This window comes from Lontra canadensis, unplaced genomic scaffold (genome assembly GCF_010015895.1).
Source record: "Lontra canadensis isolate GAN:19392208 unplaced genomic scaffold, GSC_riverotter_1.0 scaffold10, whole genome shotgun sequence".
Lineage (NCBI taxonomy): Eukaryota > Metazoa > Chordata > Mammalia > Carnivora > Mustelidae > Lontra > Lontra canadensis.
The window spans coordinates 3,066,855-3,088,388 of record NW_022631004.1 but is presented as its reverse complement, the minus strand read 5'-3'; the positions used below and the strand labels follow the sequence as shown (position 1 = coordinate 3,088,388).

The following is a 21,534-nucleotide window of genomic DNA, read 5'->3' as shown; positions in this document are numbered from 1 at the left end:
TGTGCTTTTGGTGAACAAATACCAGATAGAGATACCCACAAACCTAGTATATTGTCAGAGTCATAAGCACAGAGAATGGAACTGAACCCAACTTTTAAAATATCCATTGGTCTGTCTCCTCTGCCTCATGATAAGATCATAGATCTGTTGCTTCAGAAATAATAAGTGTGACTGCCCCTTTGGCATTAACCTTCAGGGTAGAACTTTCCTCTTTTCTAAATCCTTCTGCATATGTGCTGCTCACAATCTTCCCTTCATCTTGGTGGATGAAGTGTTTCTTTTCCTTTGTAGTCTCTGCCTCCTCTTCCCAGGCCTTTCATTCTCCAGGAACTTGGTTACATCATGCACATTTTTTGTTTTGCATTTTAGTTATTTGCTTCCCCCATCTTCCCCTTAATGTAGGAAAATGAGCAGCTTTTTGCTCACCTCAAAACTATTTTCCTTGACCGCATTCCCTTCAAGTTATGGTTCTACATTTTTTTCCTTCCTTTCCCTGCCAAAATTCTCACAAGAATCACTTACACCTGCTCACTGCCTGTTTTCTGATCGCGTGCACTTAGCCTTTGGCTACTTCAGTCCCTGAAACTGCCCTCCCAGCTGCCAACTAACTGCCTTTTCTTAGCTCTAATTTGTTTTTTATCCTTCCAGTGACATCTACCAGTATTTCTTCTCCCCCCACCCATGGTATTAACCATCACAACCACCTTTCTTAATCTTCCTGAAACTACTTGACTTTTTCATTTCTGGGGTATTGGTTGGTTGGTTGATTTGTTGGGTGTTTGGTCTGGGGAACTGCAAGATCCTGTAGCCTGAAATGCTGAGTGCCTTTTGCCTTTCCTCCTTCCTCTGCTATCTTCCATACTTTTTCTTCCCTAGGTCAGGGAATGCCAACTAGTGTGACCCCACAGGACTTTCATCCTTGGCTTGCAAAGTGGGTTTGTTTTAATTCATTCTTAAGATAGAAAAATCAGGAGATTTTACATAGGCCTTAATTTCTAGCTTTCCTTAAAAAAAAAAAAATCAGCTGACACTAGCAAGCGGCTGCCTCTTGAGAGAGGACTCACTCCCCAGTGAACCACAGAATCCACTATTCCCTATTGGCCTCTGTCTGGCCTTTACTCATTGACCTCACCTGCCCTAGCTCTACTGACATAGGAATTTTGCACCTCCTATCCTTAATATTAGAAATCCATCATGCTATTTCCAAGGTCTCTTTTCTCACAAGTCAGAGGGGGTGTGTGTCTGTGTCCCCCTTTCCCCTAAACAGTACTATGCCATGCTTATAATAGTCAATTAAAAAAAAATGAGTGAAAGCCTCCATTAGGTTTGATTATGGCTACCGTGGATCTGAGGGCTCTAGCTTGACGAAGAGATCTCTGCCTCTGAGTATTTTGAATGGGATTTTTTTTTTGGGGGGGGGGGTTGAGGAAAGGTATCAGTACTTTATATAGGAATAAAACTTTACAGATTGTTAAGTCCAACTTCATGTTATGTATAGCGCATAAGAGACACACATAAGATGGAGTGACTTGCCCAGGGCAACAGAGCAAGTGAAGGATCAGCTGGAATCCCTCTGTGAATTGTGAGAGTAACTCACATTCATATAGAGCTTTATAGGTTACAGAGCACTTTAGCCTGTACTCATTTTTACCTGGGGTATGCAGGGTGATTTCACCTTCCCCATTTTATACAGCCAATGAAACTGAAGCCATAGAATTTAAGTGGTCAACCGTAGATTACTTGGCCAGTGAGGAGAGACCTGACTCCAACCCAGACCTTTCAGTTTTACGTTCTCAGCTTTTCCTGTGGTTTTCTTTCTTTATTCAGCTCACTAAGCTAAAATTCTTTTTAGGCTTTCAGTGAAGTGAACACTCCCTTTGTCCTTTATATTTCAGAATCAGAAACCTGAAAAAGAAAATTCTGGTTTATTTATTTTTTAACAGGTGGGGCCAGCACAGGTGAAGATAATGAAAATAAGCCAGGAGCTAAAGTAACTGATGTCTCACCTTCCTAATCTAGTGTAGTGGGCAGTTCCTTTAAAATCATTTTCCCTTGGTAGGACAATATGAAGGTTGTATTGAGTGTGTGTTCCTCACTGCCCTGTTGCGTAAAGGAGTAACACGTGTTACTAGAGGACTGCTTCAGGGCTCAGAAGATTTCAGGAATATGGGCCAAGGGAGGTCAGGGGAGAGGTTTCAGTCATCCTTTCTCAGGTCAGCAAATTCGTTGTGCTTAATGAGCCTCAAGAGACAGCCACCTTGGGTGCAGTTCCTCTCCCCTCAGAAACCCTGAGAGTCTAGGGCTGCGCTATTATGTACATGTATCTGCTGAGCACTTGAAATGTGCCCATCCACATTGGGATATGATCTAAGTATACAATACACACTAGATTTTTTTTTAATGTAACTATTTCAATAATTTATTTTTAAAATTTTTATTTTATTTATTGAGAGAGCACACACATGTGCAAGTGAGTGAGGAAGAGCAGAGGGAAAGGGACAAGCAGACTGAGCTAAGTGCAGAGGTGGGCATGGGGCTCTGTCCCATGACCCTGAGATCATGACCTGAGCCAAAATCAATAGTCAGAGGCTCAACTGACCGAGCTACCCAGGCATCCCTATTTCAGTAATTTTGTTATGTTGATTACTTGTTGAGTGATAATAACTTGGATAAATTGGATTAAATAAGATATTAAAATTAACTTTACCTGTTTCTTATCTTTTTAAATGTGGCTATGAAAATTTTGAAATTACATATCAGCTTATATTATACTTCAGTTGAACAGTTGGTTTAGAGAAAGTCCCTTCTTCCCTTGATATGTCAGTTCTAAGAGACTGACATTGTTATTCTTTCAACAAATATTTACAGAGCCCTAAAAGGAGCTGTTGGCTAAGGGAGGATTTCAGATCAATTTAAAAATACTGAATAATGCCTTCAGTCTAATTATTCCTTTTCCGTGGGGAAGTCTTCTATTATAAATGAGGACTGAGCTTGCTTTTGTTATTTGGATCATCTAGAAACAAAAATCTTGTTACCTAAATGCAGGGAAGAATAGAAAACTAATGGAAATACAAATTCCTCATTGCCATTATGTAAAAACATTTTGCAAGGGACTATAACATGAGGCACAAAATATTTTTGTTTCTAAGAGGAGCTAAATGGCATGAATTTAGATCCTGTAGCATTGGTTCACTGGTATTATTTGAAGTGTCTAACTCTATGGGGAAGGAACACTGGACCTAACAATGCAGCAGAACACTAAAGTATCTTTCAAAACATAGCTTTATGAATGTGCATTTCAAACCAATGAGGAATAAAGTGCACTGTTAGATAACAGGGATGGGCCAGCTCCTGAACCGTGTGGAAAAAACATAGTGCTATCCTCACCTTATTCTTTACAAAAATGTGCACATGGTTTGAAGATGGAGATGTAAAAAGAAAGCGAAAAAAAGGAAGGAAGGAAAGAAGGAACCATAAAAACACTAGGAAAGCGTGATTTTCTTTCTTAAAATAATGGAATACAATTTTTAAAGCATAGTAAATTGAGGGGCGCCTGCCTGGCTTAGTCAGTGGAGCATCCGACTCTTAATCTCACAACTGTGAATCTGAGCCCCACATTGGGTTCAGAGATTACTTAAAATGAAATCTTCAGGGGCACCTGGGTGGCTCAGTCAGTTCAACATCTGACTCTTGATTTCCGCTTAGGTCATGATCTCAGGGTTGTAACATCAAACCCCGCATTGGGCTCCATGCTAGTTGTGGAGCCTGCTGGAGATTCTTTCTCTCCTTCTGCCCCCTCACCCCTCACTCACATGTGCACCCCCACTCTTTCTAAAAAAAAATCAATAAATAAAATGTTTAAAAAAATAAAATCTTTAAAAAAGTAAATAAAGCACAGTAAATTGAGATAACATAATGGAAAAGATTGATAAATTTGGCACAGAAATAAAAAGGTATATGTAACAAACATATCAAGTTAGCAAATTGGAACAATATTTCTAATTTGATGGATATATATACATATATATTATATATACATATATACATATGTGTACATATATATATATACATACATTACATTATTTTTATTTTTATTCTTTTTTTTAATTTTTAAATTTTTTAATAAACTTCTAATGTATTTTTATCCTCAGGGGTACAGGTCTGTCAGTCGCCAGTTTTACACATTTCACAGCACTCATGATAGCACATACCCTCCCCAATGTTCATATCCCCACCACCCTCTACTGTGCCCCCCTCCCCCCAGCCACCCTCCATCTGTTTTTTGAGATTGAGTCTTTTATGGTTTGTCTCCCTCCCGATCCCATCTTCTTTCATTTTTTTCTTTTCCTACCCGCCAAACCCCCCACGTTTCATCCCTACTTCTCATATCAGGGATAGTTGTCTTTCTAGTCGATTGACTTATTTCGCTAAGCATAATACCCTCTAGTTCCATCCACGTCATCGCAAATGGCAAGATTTCATTTCTTTTGATGGCTGCATAGTATTCCATTGTATATATACACCACATCTTCTTTATCTGTTCATCTGTTGGTGGACATCTAGGTTCTTTCCATAGTTTGGCTACTGTGGACATTGCTGCTATAAACATTCGGGTGCACGTGCCCCTTCGGAACACCATGTTTGTACCTTTAGGATATATACCCAGTAGTGCAATCGCTGGGTCATAGGGTAGCTCTATTTTCAGTTTTTTCAGGAACCTCCACACTGTTTTCCAGAGTGGTTGCACCAGCTTGCATTCCCACCAACAGTGTAGGAGGGTTCATTCCCCTCTCTCTACATTCTCGCCAGCATCTATCATTTCTTGACTTGTGTGAGGTGGTATCTCATTGTGGTTTTGATTTGTATTTCCCTGATGCCGAGTGATGTGGAGCATTTTTTCATGTGTCTATTGGCCATCTGGATGTCATCTTTGCAGAAATGTCTGTTCATGGCCTCTGCCCATTTCTTGATTGGATTATTTGTTCTTTGGGTGTTGAGTTTGCTAAGCTCTTTATAGATTTTGGGCACTAGCCCTTTATCTAATATGTCGTTTGCAAATATCTTCTCCCATTCTGTCAGTTGTCTTTTGGTTTTGTTAACTGTTTCCTTTGCTGTGCAAAAGCTTTTGATCTTGATGAAATCACAATAGTTCATTTTTGCCCTTGATTCTGTTGACTTTGGCGGTGTTCCTAGGGAGACGTTGCGGTTGAGGTCAAAGAGGTTGCTGCCTGTGTTCTCCTCAAGGATTTTGATGGATTCCTTTCTCACATTGAGGTCCTTCATCCATTTTGAGTCTATTTTTATGTGTGGTGTAAGGAAATGGTCCAATTTCATTTTTCTGCATGTGGCTGTCCAATTTTCCCAACACCATTTGTTGAAGAGGCTGTCTTTTTTCCATTGGACATTCCTTCCTGTTTTGTTGAAGATTAATTGACCATAGAGTTGAGGGTCTATTTCTGGGCTCTCTATTCTGTTCCATTGATCTATGTGTCTGTTTTTGTGCCAGTACCATGCTGTCTTGATGATGACAGCTTTGTAATAGAGCTTGAAGTCCGGAATCGTGATGCCACCAACTTTGGCTTTCTTTTTCAATATTCCTTTGACTATTTGAGGTCTTTTCTGGTTCCATATAAATTTTAGGATTATTTGTTCTATTTCTTTGAAAAACATGGATGGGATTTTGATAGGGATTGCATTAAATGTGTAGATTGCTTTAGGTAGAATAGACATTTTCACAATATTTACTCTTCCAATCCAGGAGCATGGAACATTTTTCCATTTCTTTGTGTATTCCTCAATTTCTTTCATGAGTACTTTATAGTTTTCTGTGTATAGATTCTTAGCCTCTTTGGTTAGGTTTATTCCTAGGTATCTTATGGTTTTGGGTGCAATTGTAAATGGGATGGACTCCTTAATTTCTCTTTCTTCTCTCTTGTTGTTGGTGTAAAGAAATGCAATTGATTTCTGTGCATTGACTTTATATCCTGACACTTTGCTGAATTCCTGTACAAGTTCTAGCAGTTTTGGAGTGGAGTCTTTTGGGTTTTCCACATATAGTATCAGATCATCTGTGAAGAGGGATAGTTTGACTTCTTCTTTGCCGATTTGGATGCCTTTAATTTCTTTTTGTTGTCTGATTGCTGAGGCTAGGACTTCTAGTATAATGTTGAATAGGAAAATTGACACCTTTTTGGAGCACAGTTTGGCAATATACTTCAAAAGTGTTTAAGCCTATACTTTCATCTAACAAGTTCACTTTTAGGAGTTCACCCTGTGGATATGCCTGCACAAGCATGCCAAGATATTTTAAATGAAGACATCTCTATATAATGAAATACCATGCTATCAATCTGTCTCTATTGATACAGAAAGATGTTCATGAGATATGGTTACAGAAGAGAGTAGTATATGGTACTTGGTTTCATTTGTGTTAAAAATTAATAAAATAGATGCACACTTAACAATGTCTACATAGAAAATATATGAAAGACTGTTCTAAACTGTTAAGCTTAGATACATCTGGGAAATGAGTTGAAGGGAGACAGATGTGGGAAACTAGTTGAGGCTTTTCTCTTTTTACTTCATATTATTCTACACTATTTCCTTTGTAAAAGTAACAAACATACATTACTTTTATAATATGTTTTTAAAAGTTTATTTGCCTTTCTTCAAAAACCTGTTATGTTCAAGGGACACTTTAGTGGGTTGTGAATCAGAATAGGCTCCTTCCTATTCTAGTAACAAGCCTACTCTTCATAGGTTTCCCTTGGCCCTAAGAATAAAACCTGAACTGAGGCCTTCCCATGACAAGTTTCTCTACGATCCAGCCCTATCTGCTTATCCTTCCCTACACTCCTCTTTTCACTGCTGTGCTCCAGTCAAGGTGACCCCTACCTTCCCTTCCTCCATCCCTTTGTGTGTCGCAGATGGTGGAGTGCAGCCTAAAACTCAGCAGAAAGGTCTTCCTGACCAGTTTGTATAAAGGCAGTTACACACCATTATTTTCTATTTCAGAAGCCTGATCTGACCACTATGTGTAATTATTTCATTTGATCACTTGTCTCTCATGTCTAAGACCTACTGCTTATGTTCTCTGGAGGTCAAAAACTAGACTGATTCATCTGTAAAGCTTTGTATCAAGTAGTGACTATTCAACTTAGTTTTCATTAACATTTTTTCTCTTTTTAAAAAATGTAAGTTCCATCTTTTAAAAAGATTATATTCTCTTTAGCAAAAACACAGGTATGTGCATACAGATTATTTTGATATTTCTTCAGCTGCCTTGTTGTTATTATCAGCATTTTGTCAGTATTTCCTTTCTCATACTTATTTATACTTCTGATAATACTCCATCTATATTTTAGAATTTACCAAAAATGGACATTACAGTTTTAAGAGATTAACAAATCTCATTTGCCCTGCTTTAGCTCTAGTGTACTGAATTTTACCTTGGAAGCAACTTGAGTCTCATCAGATATTCCTTACCAAATGCTTGGAGGAAGGTATATTAGGATACAAAATTATTTTGCAGGTGATGAGTGCACTCCTAAACTTAAAGGTCATGGTTAGATAAATGTCACAGAAAGCCTACACTCAAACAAACATTTATAAATGAATGTTATCAAAGTTCCATTAAAAGCCATCAGATCCTTGCTTTCCTCTTGTTACCGAAGGTTAAGGTACACTTACGATAAAAGTCTCTTTAGGTTTCTGCCCAATTTATTTAATCCCTCTAACAAATAGTCTTGACTTTGTTATTTTCTTTGGGACTTATAAAGGCAGCAAGATAGCATTTTTTAGTACTAATCTCTACTGCTTCAGAAGTCCAAAGTAATTTTAAATTATGGCAGCTTTCCGCTAACACATATGACTGCCTGTGTGTAAAAATGAAATGCGGGGGAAATATAATAGGTGATTTAGAGGAATAGAAATGAAAGATGTGAAATAGAAAAGTGAATTATATCTGTTTAAAGTGAGATAATGCATTACGCATGTGGAGAACTAAAAGAGACAAAAAAGATCATGGAGTCCAACTTCCTCATTTTATGGATAAGGACCAGAACTGTTGTCTTTGGTCTACTATTCACTGGTTCCTACCATACCACGATGTGTCTACTTGTATGCACTTACTTCTGCATGTAAATTTATTTTTATAAACATGCCAACTGTGTTGCCCAGCAGTTCAACTCCTAAGCATATATCCAGTATCCAGATAACTGCTTATGTCCACCAAAAAATACAAATTATTCATGCCAGCATTATTACTTTTTAAATTATTATTATTATTAATTTGACAGAGAGAGAGAGAACGCAAGCAAGGGGAGGGGCAGAGGGAGAGGGAGAAGCAAACTCACTGCTGAGTTGAGAGCCTGACGTGGGGCTCGATTCCAGGACCCCAAGATCATGACCTTAACTGAAGGCAGACGCTTAATAGACTGAGCCACCCAGGCACCCCAGTAGCATTGCTCTTAAGAGCCAAAATCTATAGGAAGGAAGGAAGGAGAAAGAGTGGGAAAGGAGAGAGAAGGGGAAGGAAGGGGACCCCAAATATAAATCAACAATAGAATGAATAAATAAATTGTAGTGTATCTGCACAATGGAATATTACATAGCACTTAAAAAAAAAGACTGAATCATAGAACCATATGGATAAATCTCAGAAAGCGTATGGCTGAATAAAAGAAGGAAGACAGGAAAATACTGAGAGTGCATGTGTTAATTATATATCTGTTTATAAGCTCCTTGAGGACCAGGAGCCATTTGTCTGCATGTGTAGATCTCTAGCACCTAACACATTATGTAGCACCTAATATGTGGTCAATGTGTATTTATTTTAATGGAGAATATATGATACAGAAAAAGATATGGGGGAAGCACCCAATATTTTTATAATGAGAAATACAACTGGAAATATAGGGAACAATACTTTATTTCTTATGTTTATTCCAGAGCACAGCATACAGAAGCCTAAAATTTTAATACAATATTAATTATAACCAACACTTGGCTACATATGAACAGGACTAGACTATGGTAATATTTCATACTATTTCAAATAGTCTGAATATTTCAGACTATGTTAAATAAGAATAAACCATTATTTGTTTCAGACTATTTCAAAGCAGACATCACTAATGGAATCAATGATTTGATCCCAGGATTAAGTTTTTTCAATTCCTATATTTGGCCTTCATGAGGAGGAAGTCTTCTCAGTTCCTTCCTTTACTTCTTAACTCAGTGCAACATGAGGGTCCAGTTAATTGGTCAGATTCCAGCGTAGAGATTCAGTCACGCTTTGAGGATTTGTACCTTGGGATCTAGAGGGGTTTATATTAGAAGGCATTTTCTGACTCGTTTTCTTCTGGCATTGCTGAAGTCTGGACCACTCTTACCATAATAGTAAAACAGTAACATTTCTTCCTTTGGACATCTGATTTTCTCAGGGACCACCAGATGTTGAGATGGCTCAACCAAGGTAGTCTCTTAGTCAGAGGCCATTATAATGTTATAATAAGGCCACCCTTTAATAGTACCTCATTTCTTCATTCCTAAACACATAACACACAGTTACGATCCTCTTTCTCCATTGATAGGTAGTTCAGGCATTGGTAGGTGTTAATGGTCGCATTACTGCCTATTATTCTTGAAAGTTTATCATGTGGAAAAAAATTCTAGAAGTTTGAAGGAGATGCGTGCTCATGTTTGAAAAAGATGTTCCCTGGTAATTGTAGATCAAACAGGCCAGATGAATTCAAGTCCCTGTGGAGCGACAGGAACAAATTGTTAATCAATTTGCAATCATCTGTAGAAGTCCTGGCTACGGAGCTGCAATTAGTACAGCTTTGTGAGCGCCCGGTTGTGCCTGAGCAAGTTCACTTTGTTAAATATTGACTGACAGGATTTCCATTCTTTGAGTAGGACGTTCTCATCAACAGGGTAAGGAGACATGGTCCTAACCATTTAGGTGGGTGGAAAATAGCATTTGATGATCGGCATTTGTGAAGTGCTGACAGTGCAAAGCTGAAATGAGAAAATCCCTATTATCCTTAATATTTACCTATATTACCTTTTTAAGAAGTCTATAATTTTACATCTTAATTTTTTTTTTTATGAGAGGTTAAACTAAGTGCTCAGTGATTTCCTACTTTACTGTAGTATCTAGGTAAGTTCTGTATAGTTTGTTATTATTGCAGCTTTCTGGAAATGTTTTATTATACCTCAGGGAAAGCAAATCTTGTGTTCCTTCCTTTCTTGCTGGTATTACCGGCCTGGTGCACAGCTTTTGACACCTTGGACCCTTTATAGTCCGAAAACTTTTCAAATAGTTAACTTGCCAACAGGACTTGGATTTTGTGTTTTACCCCGTTATGATTTTAAACTGTAAGCACAAATGATGCAGTGACATGACAAACATATCAAGAATGTCTACCAGCTTTTTTGTGAACTTCTTTCAAAATTCATAGAAGCAGCAGGTTAATTTATGTGGCAGTACATGAGTTAACCTATAATGGTTTCATCTTTGTTGTCTTGCCCATTTGTACAAGACCCTAAAGTTGCCCCTTCGATGTTCACTTGTGCTCTGAGCAAATATCCGGCCGTTATCAGGCAATAGAGGATTCAGTCAGACAAATGTACCCTTTTTTAACTGTTCTTCTTTAGATTTCACCAGTGAGCTGAAACAAATCTTCATTTGTTACGGGCAAATTTTAAAATTAGGCATTCTGAAAATTCTTGGGGAAATTTCTTTACCTTTTTGGTCTTGAATTAGAATGGTTTATTCTTATTTTAACATCTATTGGTGACAAATATAATGAAATCCCAGTATTGAGAGAAAAGACATCTCATCTGGAAATAAAGGTATACTTGCACATGCAAACTCTAAAGTGGTGATGTTCCAATTTTAGATAAAAGCTGATTGAAAATAAATCTCAGTGAGTCCTTGAAAATTGTGTAACTGTCCTATGTCGATTTCTTGGTTTGCAGTTTAACTCAGCTGCTAAGCAGCTGATAGAATGGGATAAGCCTCCTGTGCCAGGAGTGGATGCTGGAGAATGTACCTCGGCAGCAGCCCAGAGCAGCAATGCCCCAAAGCACTCTGACACCAAGAAGAACACCAAAAAGCGCCACTCCTTTACGTCTCTCACCATGGCCAGCAAGTCCTCCCAGGCATCCCAGAACCGCCACTCCATGGAGATCAGCCCTCCAGTTCTCATCAGCTCCAGTAACCCCACAGCTGCTGCACGCATCAGTGAGCTGTCTGGGCTTTCCTGCAGTGCCCCTTCTCAGGTAAATCTTATAAAAGTGTGAGAAGAGCTTGGACACAAAGTGATCTACCCACAAGCATGTTTGTTTGCTAGCTGAAAAATACTCTTTATTTTTGCCTTCCGAGGAGAATAGTTTTCCTTTAAAAAAAAAAGGCGGGGGGGATAGTAGCTTTCCTGGGAAGTAAAGCGTTTCTTCATTCTGTAGGTAGAAAAATGGAGAAGAGAAAACTAACCCAAAACTACTCAAGTCATTTTCAAAGGAAGGATCAGAAATGACAAAATGTTTTAAATAATACTAAGTTTCAGGCAACTGCTCAGTGTTGCAGAACCTTGTCACAAGGCTGCTTTGGGAGAGCTTGACAACTAAAATTTTATCTTCATCCAAACTGCAGATGCTACAGTTGAAACTCAAAGTTGACAGTTGCCTGCATGTGTGTGACTTACCCTGGTTTTTAGGCTTCCCAGTAAGAGTTATAGGAAAAAAAAAAGAGAGAGAGACGACATGAAGAAACATTTAATTTAAATTAGAAATAAGCCTAGTTTTTTAAAAAAATCTCATTAGTTCATCAAGGCTTTGGACTGTCTTAAGAAATAGCCCCACATTGTTCTTGTGTTAATGAGAACACATAAGATGATTGGAAACATGCATTCAGTCAGCAGGCATTTATTTGGTGCCCGATTACTAGACCCTTCTAGGCACCATGTATATTGTGATAATGGACTATAGGACTTCCCTGTGTTAGGCCTTAATTCTGGACTGCAGAGTAAGCCCACTAAAGTAGCTCTGCCTAAGTTACAGGATGGCTGTAATTATCCAGTTAGATGATGGCTATATTTTTCCTCAACCCAAAGGTCAAAGAGCCCTGTCCAAAGCTCCTGTCACAGTGGGAGAAGTTTCTTTCAAGTCTTGTATTTAGTTTTTAAAATTCATGCAGATTTTACACCCTATATTATAGCTGTGGTTTTTTTAAAAACAAAACAAAACACAAAAATCAATTATTTTCCTTTACAGAAACAAAGAAACACATATAGTCCTGGTCCTCAGAAAGTTTACAGTTATTTAAAGTGCCTGTTTTGGACCATAGAATAAACATTTACAACATGGTGTTTGGTATTCCTCGCCATTTTAGTTAATTATTTTCTCTCAGCCTCATTTATTTGACCCTGCTCCCTTAGATTCATCCTGCATGTTGTGAGTTAAATGCATTCATTTTCTGAATGGGATTGTGGTTTGTTGGTGTTTTTTCAGTGGTGGGGAAACGAAGCTTTTGATCTTATGAGAGAACTAGGAGACACAGACATAGCCCACTGGAACATAAGTGTGGTGAGAGGAAAGTTCTTTTTTTGTTCACCAATATATCCCAAGTGTCAGATATATGATAAACACTCAGTAAATATTTATGGAATGAATGAGTCTCTTAAAAAATGGGTAGAGAGAACTATGTTACTTTTTACATGCAACTGATTAAACCTATGTACAAAATAGACATGGATTATAGGTTGGAGTAAGAAATACCAAGTGAGGTTACTCTGGAAAGGTTCAAAGGATTTTTGAATAAGGTTCTGACAGAGGTGGCTAGTAACCATGGCCATTCACTACAAGAAAACGGAATCATTTGACTGAGGTTTTTATTTTGTGACCTAGCAACATTTGCACAAGGATGTTTTGTTAAAAGGTAAGTTTCTGGTAAGAACAGTGGCAACTCAGAATAGGAATAGCTTTAAAAGAATAGATGGTAGTCTTTGGGCATTAGAGAAAATTAAAAGAGAAAGGAGGATAAACCTAGCATTTGTAGAGAACTCAGTCGTCAGGTGTGAGCATGTCTGACGCTGCCACACCAGAGCTGGGAATGAAGACTATAAAAATAGAGCTATTTTTGTTTTGGTTGGAGTAGCTTAGGAAACAAGGCTCTTTCTGTGTTCCATTAAAACAGTTTCCCCTTCAACTATTCCACCCCTCCTCCCATATTCGAATACATTCTGTTTTAGGTGGTAATGTGTTGCCTCAGGGATAAATTATTTCAAGAAGCTGATGGGAGATGTTTCAAGTGCTGCTGGCTTCTCCAGCCCAGGTTTACAGAAAACACTACTTGTCTAGTGTACTGTGTACATTGGAGGGAACCACAATCCATAGTAAAGCAATGAGTGAATGTAACATAGGTGACAGGTAAACATTCTCCTAACCATGGAGATTGGTGTATATGTGAGATGGCTCATGTGAGACTGTTTAAAATAGGACTGTCCTGGGCTCCTGGGTGGCTCAGTGGGTTAAGCTGCTGCCTTCGGCTCAGGTCCTGATCTCAGGGTCCTGGGATCGAGTCTTGCATCGGGCTCTCTGCTCAGCAGGGAGCCTGCTTCCCTCTCTCTCTCTCTCTGCCTGCCTCTCTGCCTACTTGTGATCTCTGTCTGTCAAATAAATAAATAAAATCTTTTAAAAAAATAAAATAAAATAGGACTGTCCTTTTCCTTTGCCCCACAAAGGACCAAGCAAGAGATTTGACTTCTCCTGCTCCGGCCCATTTTTCTTTCCTTCCTTTCCTTCCTTCCTTTGCTTCCTCCATGCTGAGAAAAAGGATATTTTATTATCTTGACTTGGCCCATTTTCTCTCTTGCTTTTCCTTAATTAGGTTTGGTTGTGCTTAGAAAGTCTGCAGTAAGGAGCCCAAAGAAGTGAGTGTTCATTTTTCTCTCACCTGACTGGAATCTACATTAGGCAGTCAGTGCTGGTGTGATGGCACTTTTTAGCTCGCCTTTCCATCATATGGGTAGAACCTTATCCTTATGTTTCTTAGAATATCCTTAGAATTTAGAGATCTCGCCATGACATCCAAATTCTAGGCAGTAGGATGAGGAAATGGACAGAAGAGAGGAACAAAGGGCTTGCTTGCGATTATATTTGATGACTCTTGAGTAAAGGCTGAACTTGCAAATGCATAAATTAGAAGATTATTTATAGACTGTACTGTCCAGGTGAGTCACCAAAATAAATACGCACAGATGTCTGTAACTGACATCTGTAAAAGCATATGATGCTATAAGTAACTAAGACATTTTGTCTCTGGCCACAGTCATATTTTTTGGCCTCGCCAGCTGGAGGAATACTTCATAATATTAAGTGTTTTTGTGGCATTTTTTTTATTGCCAGTGGCTTCAGGAGAGCCAGAGGTGCACACACTCATTTCCATCTGCTTTCCCCACCTCTTTCCCTCTCCACAGAGCCCTTTTTTGTGGGGGAACTCAAGCTAAATTGCTGTTCCATGAAGAAAAGAGAACAGTAGAAAATCAATTTTTCCCAATTCAGGGCATTTATTCTGGGCGTGCTCACCCTCAGCCAGTTTACTTCTGCTGCTTCTGCTTTTAGTTACTCTTTGGTGACTTTTTATCTCTTCCTTTTCTCCAGGGTTAGGAGTGGCCCTGTGCTGGCTGGTGCCTGCAGGAATCTCAGTGTTCACTGCTTCACTCCTGTTGTCTAGGACGGCACACACCTTAGAGAGCCTCTAGTCAAGCTCCAAGACAATAAACTCATTAGCAGTTAACTATCTTGACTCCCAGCCTGTGGCTTTTAGAAAAACATCAGTAAATTAAGAGATCTTTAATCTTAGATATATGTAAGGTCAGGTCTAGGAAGCTGTATTTTGGTATTTTTTTTCCTACCCCAAAGTTTCCATGATAATGGCGTGCATTTTGAAGTGAGCTTCATAGCATCTTCTCAGAAAAACTCCATCTTTTATGTGCTGCCAACTTAAAAATGTCCTTGGGGTATGTATATAAACAGATTTATTATTTGAAACAGCTGAAGGCCACTAGATTTTTATCCTAGGATGAAAAATCAGTGTGCTTCCCATTAGAAACTGATTGGAAATACACTTTGGTTCACAGGAGGGTTTGGGGAGAAACTGTTGTTAGGTTATCCCTTAGATCTGCTTAGTTTAAGCCTTTGGTTCAATCAGTGTATGAGCTAACAGGTACAGATGTGATTTTAAAAGTATGTGGATTCCATGTATAACATAGATTTATTTGTGGAAATAAACTGTATGCTGTGATGCTGATTATCCCTGGCCTTGGCAAGGTCTAACCCAGCAGGGAAACTCAGAGTTTCCTTCAGGTTTCTGGGAACTAATCTCAGAGTTTTTCTTTGTCCTGATAATCTTTTTCTTAATATATGGGAATTGAGGGAACTACGTTTGGGATTAAGTTTTATTACAAAAGGTCTGGCGTTGGTGTATCATTGTTTCTTTGGAGAAACAAGGTACCAGCCAATCATATTCCTTTAATAGTGGAGGAAAAACATCCCATTTGTGTAGAAACCCACACACCTACTTCTGCAGCATCAAGTAATGGTGGCATTCTGTAGTTGGACCTGATATGCAGTGCGAGTGAAATTGATCGAGTAACTGAACACAGGCAATGAAATGACCTGAATAACTCAATTTTTTTCTAGTAAATTAATCTTGGATGGTATCAGGGATAAGATACCTTTGAAAACAGCTAATTTGGCTTGACTTTGTTCCTTTAAAGGTTTTATAAATAATTACCTGCTCTAGGCATGTCTAGGCAGCTGCAATTTAATTATGTATCCCCACTGAAAAGTGGGAGTCATGAAAAATGATCCCGAGAATAACAAAATATCTTAAGCACTTCACATAGATTTACATATTGATAGACAAAATATCTTAAGCACTTCACATAGATTTACATATTGATTCAGCCATGACCTACCTTAACAGGATCTTCAGGGAAATTGCTAGTGGGCTAGTCAAGCGCCAGACTAACCACGTGAAAGGTGAGTTTGGTTCACAGTGGCTTCCCAGGTGAGGCAGTATGTTACTGTGAAAGCCAACAGCAGTTGAATTCTGTATGTAAAACATCACAGTGGCCAGTATTTATCACATGACCACCCAGTGTTGAATACAGATTAGGTAATCAGTAAATGTGGATTGAATAAACTGAAAGAGCTTCTGCCTTCCCCACATAATAGAAACTACAGATATATATTTTTTAAAAATTGTGACTTGCCTCCCCAAGGTTTAGCCAGTACAGTCTGTTGTATTAAATGTAGTTGTGTTTTAATTTTCTTTTTTCTCTCGGCAGGTTCATATAAGTACCACCGGGTTAATTGTGACCCCGCCCCCCAGCAGCCCAGTGACAACTGGCCCCTCATTCACTTTCCCATCGGATGTTCCCTACCCAGCTGCCCTTGGAGTGAGTATAGCTTCTCCATCTCTGTTTCTCTCCTAGCTGTTCAGTCCCATTAATCTGGCACAGCCCACCCCCTAACACCTGCAGTTTACACTGACACTTGTTAGGTAGGGGTGGGTCTCTTTCATCTGTTATCTCTGGTCATCTCACAGAAGAAATGAGAAAGCCTCTTGCCTACAGCCTGCATAATTTTTCCTGCATAATTTCTAACAGTGAGGATCAGTGGCCTGAAGCCATTAGAAGACTTCTACAAAATACTTCTAATTTTCATTAACGTTCAGCCTGATTTCCCAAAGGCTTAACCGAACCTTTTTTTTTTTTCATTTCTTTTGCGTTTTTAGACTTCACTTGTTTCTTACAAAGACACCTTTATAGATATACTGAGGAAACCGGGATCCGAAAAGCTAAACGGTTTGCTTTGAGTCACACAATGAGTTGATTTCAAATCTCTCCACTTATGATTCACCTTTTGGTTTCTCGTCTTCCATGATGGTAGCTGCGGCTGTGCTGCCTTGGAAGCCTCCCCCAAGATTGTGTTGATTTTCCTCCTGAACACATAGCATCCTATAGAGTCTAAAAACACTAATTGCTTTACAACATACCTCATAGGAGAAATCAGTAGGAGAAATGAGGGCAGCCAAGGGAGATAGATACAGAGAAGAACACTGTGGAGAGAAAATTAAAAGGGAAGAAGAAACAAGCAAATTCAACCATAGCAGAAACACAATAGTTTAAATCCCCGCTTCCTGCAATTGCAGGCATATGAACTACAAGGAACCAGCAATTGTGAGGCACCTCTCATCCAGGCTGATGCCTTGGCTTGTGCTTTCAGACTGTTTCTTTCAGTGCTAAGTTGAATGAGAATAGAAAAGATAGATCTGTGTATCCGATCTCCCCAGTGGGCCCCAACCCTGTAAATTGGTTTACAGAGTCTCACCTGGCTGTGATGCTGTCAGAGAAACAGCACGGCCCAGGAATGGGAACACAGACCGGGGCTGAAAACCCAGCTCAGCCACTTATTTGTTTACATGACCATGAAAATCTTCAACCTCTTTAAGTTTTAGTCTCCCTGCCTATAAAATGAAACTAATACTACCTACTTTGGAGAGTTCTCACCATGCCTAGAATGTAGTAGGGTTGACTATTCCTGATCTCATTATCGGTCTCAGTTGAAGACTTACAAGGTGAGCCTGTGACACGTTCCACTGGTTGGCTCTCAGAATGCCTTGGTTCATTGGGCCTGGTTCATTGTGTTATGGTTTCTCTGCTCTCTGTACCAGGAATAGTGAGGCTTCTAGGCAGCTGGTTTGTTTTTAAGTTGTGGATTTTATATATGTTGTAAAGATTATGTTTCCTTTTATTAGAATGCTTAGAGTGAAATCTGTACCCCCACCCCAACTAGGACCTCACAGTGTATTAGCACATTAGTAGAGATGTTGGCTCCATCTAGTTTTATTGTCCTCATTTTCCTTTTCCCTCATTTTACTTTGAAACAAGGTGGGATATAAATAAATGTGGAGTTATTACTTAGCTTGACTTAGACTTTAGAAAACTTTTTATAGAGTTAAGCATGTTCTTGCATTTAAATGGAAGTTAATAATGTTCTGGTTAGAGGTTAAAGTTGTATTTTTTTTTTTTTTAATGTTCCCAGAACGATTACAGCTTCCTTGATAGTACAACTGTTTGGTACAGGAAAAGTTGTGCTGATTTTTTTAGGGAGAAGGTGAAATTCAGTTAACTTTTATTGGTTTCCATGAGATTCTGTTAGTCCCGGGTGTTTTGACCAGAGCCAAGTTCCATAATCATCCTGCCCTCTCATCTCCAGAGAAGACTCTCTCCTTTCCTTCCTTCCCTTCCCTCCCCAATACATACACAACCAGTTGATATTTCCATTTCCAGATGACTACTTCGTGTGGAAAAATTCTAGCATAATTTCTTAAGGGAAAAAGGCTGCATTTTCTGATCTTAGAAAAATTAATTAGTGGAAAAGACAGAGCTGGCTGAATTTCAGCCCTTGTGGGCTGAAAATTTTACAGTGTAGTAAATGGCCAGTTGCTCTTAGCTAGAGGCACACTCTAGGGCAAATCAGTGATACAGGTCACAAGAGAGCATGAATATACAAAAGTTAATTTATATTCAACCATTTCATGCTAGGATTATATAAGAAAGCCTGCATGTTAAGCAAGAGGAAGGTTTATTAAACAGTATGTCTACTGTGCCAATTCCATTTAATGAAAAACTAATTATAAACAGACCTGTCTGTCATCCCAGGAGATGTCTAGATCTCCAAGTCCCTGGTAGGTTGGCAGCAGGGTTTTGAATTTAATATGTTAAGTTGAAGTGGGGGGGAATGTCAGCAGCATCTACCCTCTGTATCTCACATTAATCATGGCAAGTATCCTATTTAAAATTTGAAATATTTTCAAAGAATTTGAGCACTGTCACAGCAATAGTATGCAGCTTGGTCAAGAGGAAACCATGCTTTTCATGGTGTGTATTTATTATGGCAACAGTAGAATAGGAAATGAAAATTATTTCTAGCATTTTATCATGAATTGAGACTTTCTAATCTTTTATGCAGAATGAAGTTAGGAGCATATTGTCCTACACATTTCACATGTAACAGTTAAAATATTAGATCTCTAATATTAGGAGCAAAACTGGCATTATAGCTATCTAATTCAGACATCAGACTATTAATAGTAGTGAGGGTTTTTTCCCAACTAATTTTGTGAAGGGAGGAGGGTGAGGATCTATATTAGTCTTGTATTTTCTGCACAAGGACAGAAGAACTCTTAAATAAGTGATTAATAATCCCTGATCCCCTGTACCCGCTGAGAGGTGTTTAGCTGTAAGATGTCACGAGTTAGGCAGGTCAGTAAAAGCCAAATACAGGCTGTGGCCAACTTATAAACAGATTGCATTCCAAAAATGTGTAACCCTAATTTAAAAAATTTTACATGTACACACATAGTATATGTCTTATGTATTTATTTAGAGAAGCAAATTAAATGATGTAGGTTCTCAGAATAGCCAATATGGAATTAGCCATTGGAGCCCATGGTAGAAGGCTCAGGAGGACTCACTGCTATCACCAGGATCAGGGAAGAGCTCTGGAAGTAGGGCAGTGGAACTGCCAGTGTCGAATAGTTTGTGAGGTACAAGTTGAGCCTTTGGAATTGGTGAGAATTCTGAAAATCAGGAATAGGGGTAGGATATGGCCAGAACGTTCCAGCAACAACAGTAAAGGACTCCAGCACATAGGAACCGAGGCCTCTTGATCCATATCGTTTTGTCCTAAGAGAGACAGAAGCACAGAACATTTTCTCATTTGTGAAAAGCTCACTGAGGATCTGTTAACTTCTATCTGCGAAGCTGGGTGACCACAATACAAAGATGAGTAAGACAGTTTTCTGACTTCATAGTCTCATGAATCATAACAACAGCTTCTCTTTAATGGGCTTCTGCTATGCTTCAGGGTACTGGGAAAGGCAGCTTTACCTAAACTATTTCTAATTATAACTCCATCTTACAGGTTGACATATTAAGGCATAGAGACCTTATGTAATTTATACAAAACCAATTAATATCATAGATATCTCTTCTTATAAATCAAATGTAGAATAATAAATCTATAAATTGTGAGGTAAATTCCATTCTTGGAGAGATATTTAAGAAGTGCCAAATTCTTGGGGCACCTGGGTGGCTCAGTGGGTTAAAGCCTGTGCCTTCGGCTCAGGTCATGATCCCAGAGTCCTGGGATCGAGCCCCATATCTGGCTCTCTGCTCAGCGGGGAGCCTGCTTCCTCCTCTCTCTCTCTGCCTGCCTCTCTGCCTACTTGTGCTCTCTGTCAAATAAATAAATAAAATCTTTAAAGAAAAAAGAAAAAAAAAAGAAGTGTCAAATTCTTAATTACATCTTGCCTTTTAGACAACATCATCTAAGCATCTATTTCTAGTATTTTTAATAATACTCTTTAATTTTATTTCTTTTTCTTCATAGTTGTACCCAGCACTGACTGGCTTAATTCCAGTCAGCATCCAGTTAAGACTTAAGACTTGGAACCTTCCATCTTTATTTTAATTTTATTGAATTCTGACACCTAAGTTTTTGTTGTGTTTTGTTTTGTTTTGTTTTGTTTTTTTAAATCACTAGTGTCAGTATTTCTACTTTTCTACTTCTTATTCGCTGCATAAAATAAAGCAGACTACTCACATAATTGCACGAACGCTGCTCTACACCGCTGAAGTGGCTAACGTGCTGACTTGAGGGAGCATGAACAGCTGGAACCGTGTCTCCATCAGCCTGTATACATGCATCTGAGTTCAGTACCCAGAGGGGCTGTTTAGAGATGTTGAAGTGTAGGGCTGAAAGTGGGTTGACTGGAATTCAGATGTCCAAAGCGGGGGGTGGGAAGGATGCTGGTATTGGGGGATATTACATGGTATTTGCCCAAGGAACCCAGAAATGTCAAAGTCTATCCTGCCAGTCACTTTTTTACCCTGGGTGGTAGAAATGAATGTGAGTGAAATGCATACCTAAAGGAATATTGGAAAGAAAACAAATCCTTTATCGTTGGTTGAACTTGTGCCCCAAACTCCATAGCACTTTACCAGCAAAGCACTTTACTAGTAAGGTGGACGCAGCCCGTGGCCGTGCCTAAAACCTAATGGATCTTGTCACTTATCTTTAGCCAGATCCAGACCTAACCACTCTTTGGTCCCATGAAAGAGCAAAAAGAGGAGAGGACACCGGAGAGGAGTGCTATTACACCCACACACTTCAACTTTTCACTCACAATGTGCACTAGCAAATGTGGCGTATCTGGCTTAGAATCCAACCCTTCCGGAAAGGACAATTGTTGGCTGGTGTTCATTCTAACATAAGGAAATCGAGGACTGCCCTAAGATGCTGAGCCAAGATTAGAATCTATGTTTTTCTGACCCCAAAGCCCACCTCCTTCTACAATGTAAAGCTGTGCTGCTTTCAAGGTCAGTGGGTCAGGGCAACAGGACCTGAGTGTGGTGAAGTGTCATCATTTCACATTAGTGGACCACTGTCTTGTTTTTA

At 39.0% G+C, this 21,534-nt stretch overlaps 1 protein-coding gene across 1 annotated transcript in view; it reads left to right on the top strand.

The window, feature by feature from the left end:
- Positions 1-21,534, top strand: part of SH3RF1 (SH3 domain containing ring finger 1) — a 189,611-nt gene that overhangs the window by 138,921 nt on the left and 29,156 nt on the right. Inside the window, exons 5-6 of the mRNA XM_032855465.1 lie at positions 10,984-11,286; positions 16,356-16,466. Coding sequence (XP_032711356.1) covers positions 10,984-11,286; positions 16,356-16,466 — 414 coding nt within the window. The remainder of the gene's footprint in view (positions 1-10,983; positions 11,287-16,355; positions 16,467-21,534) is intronic.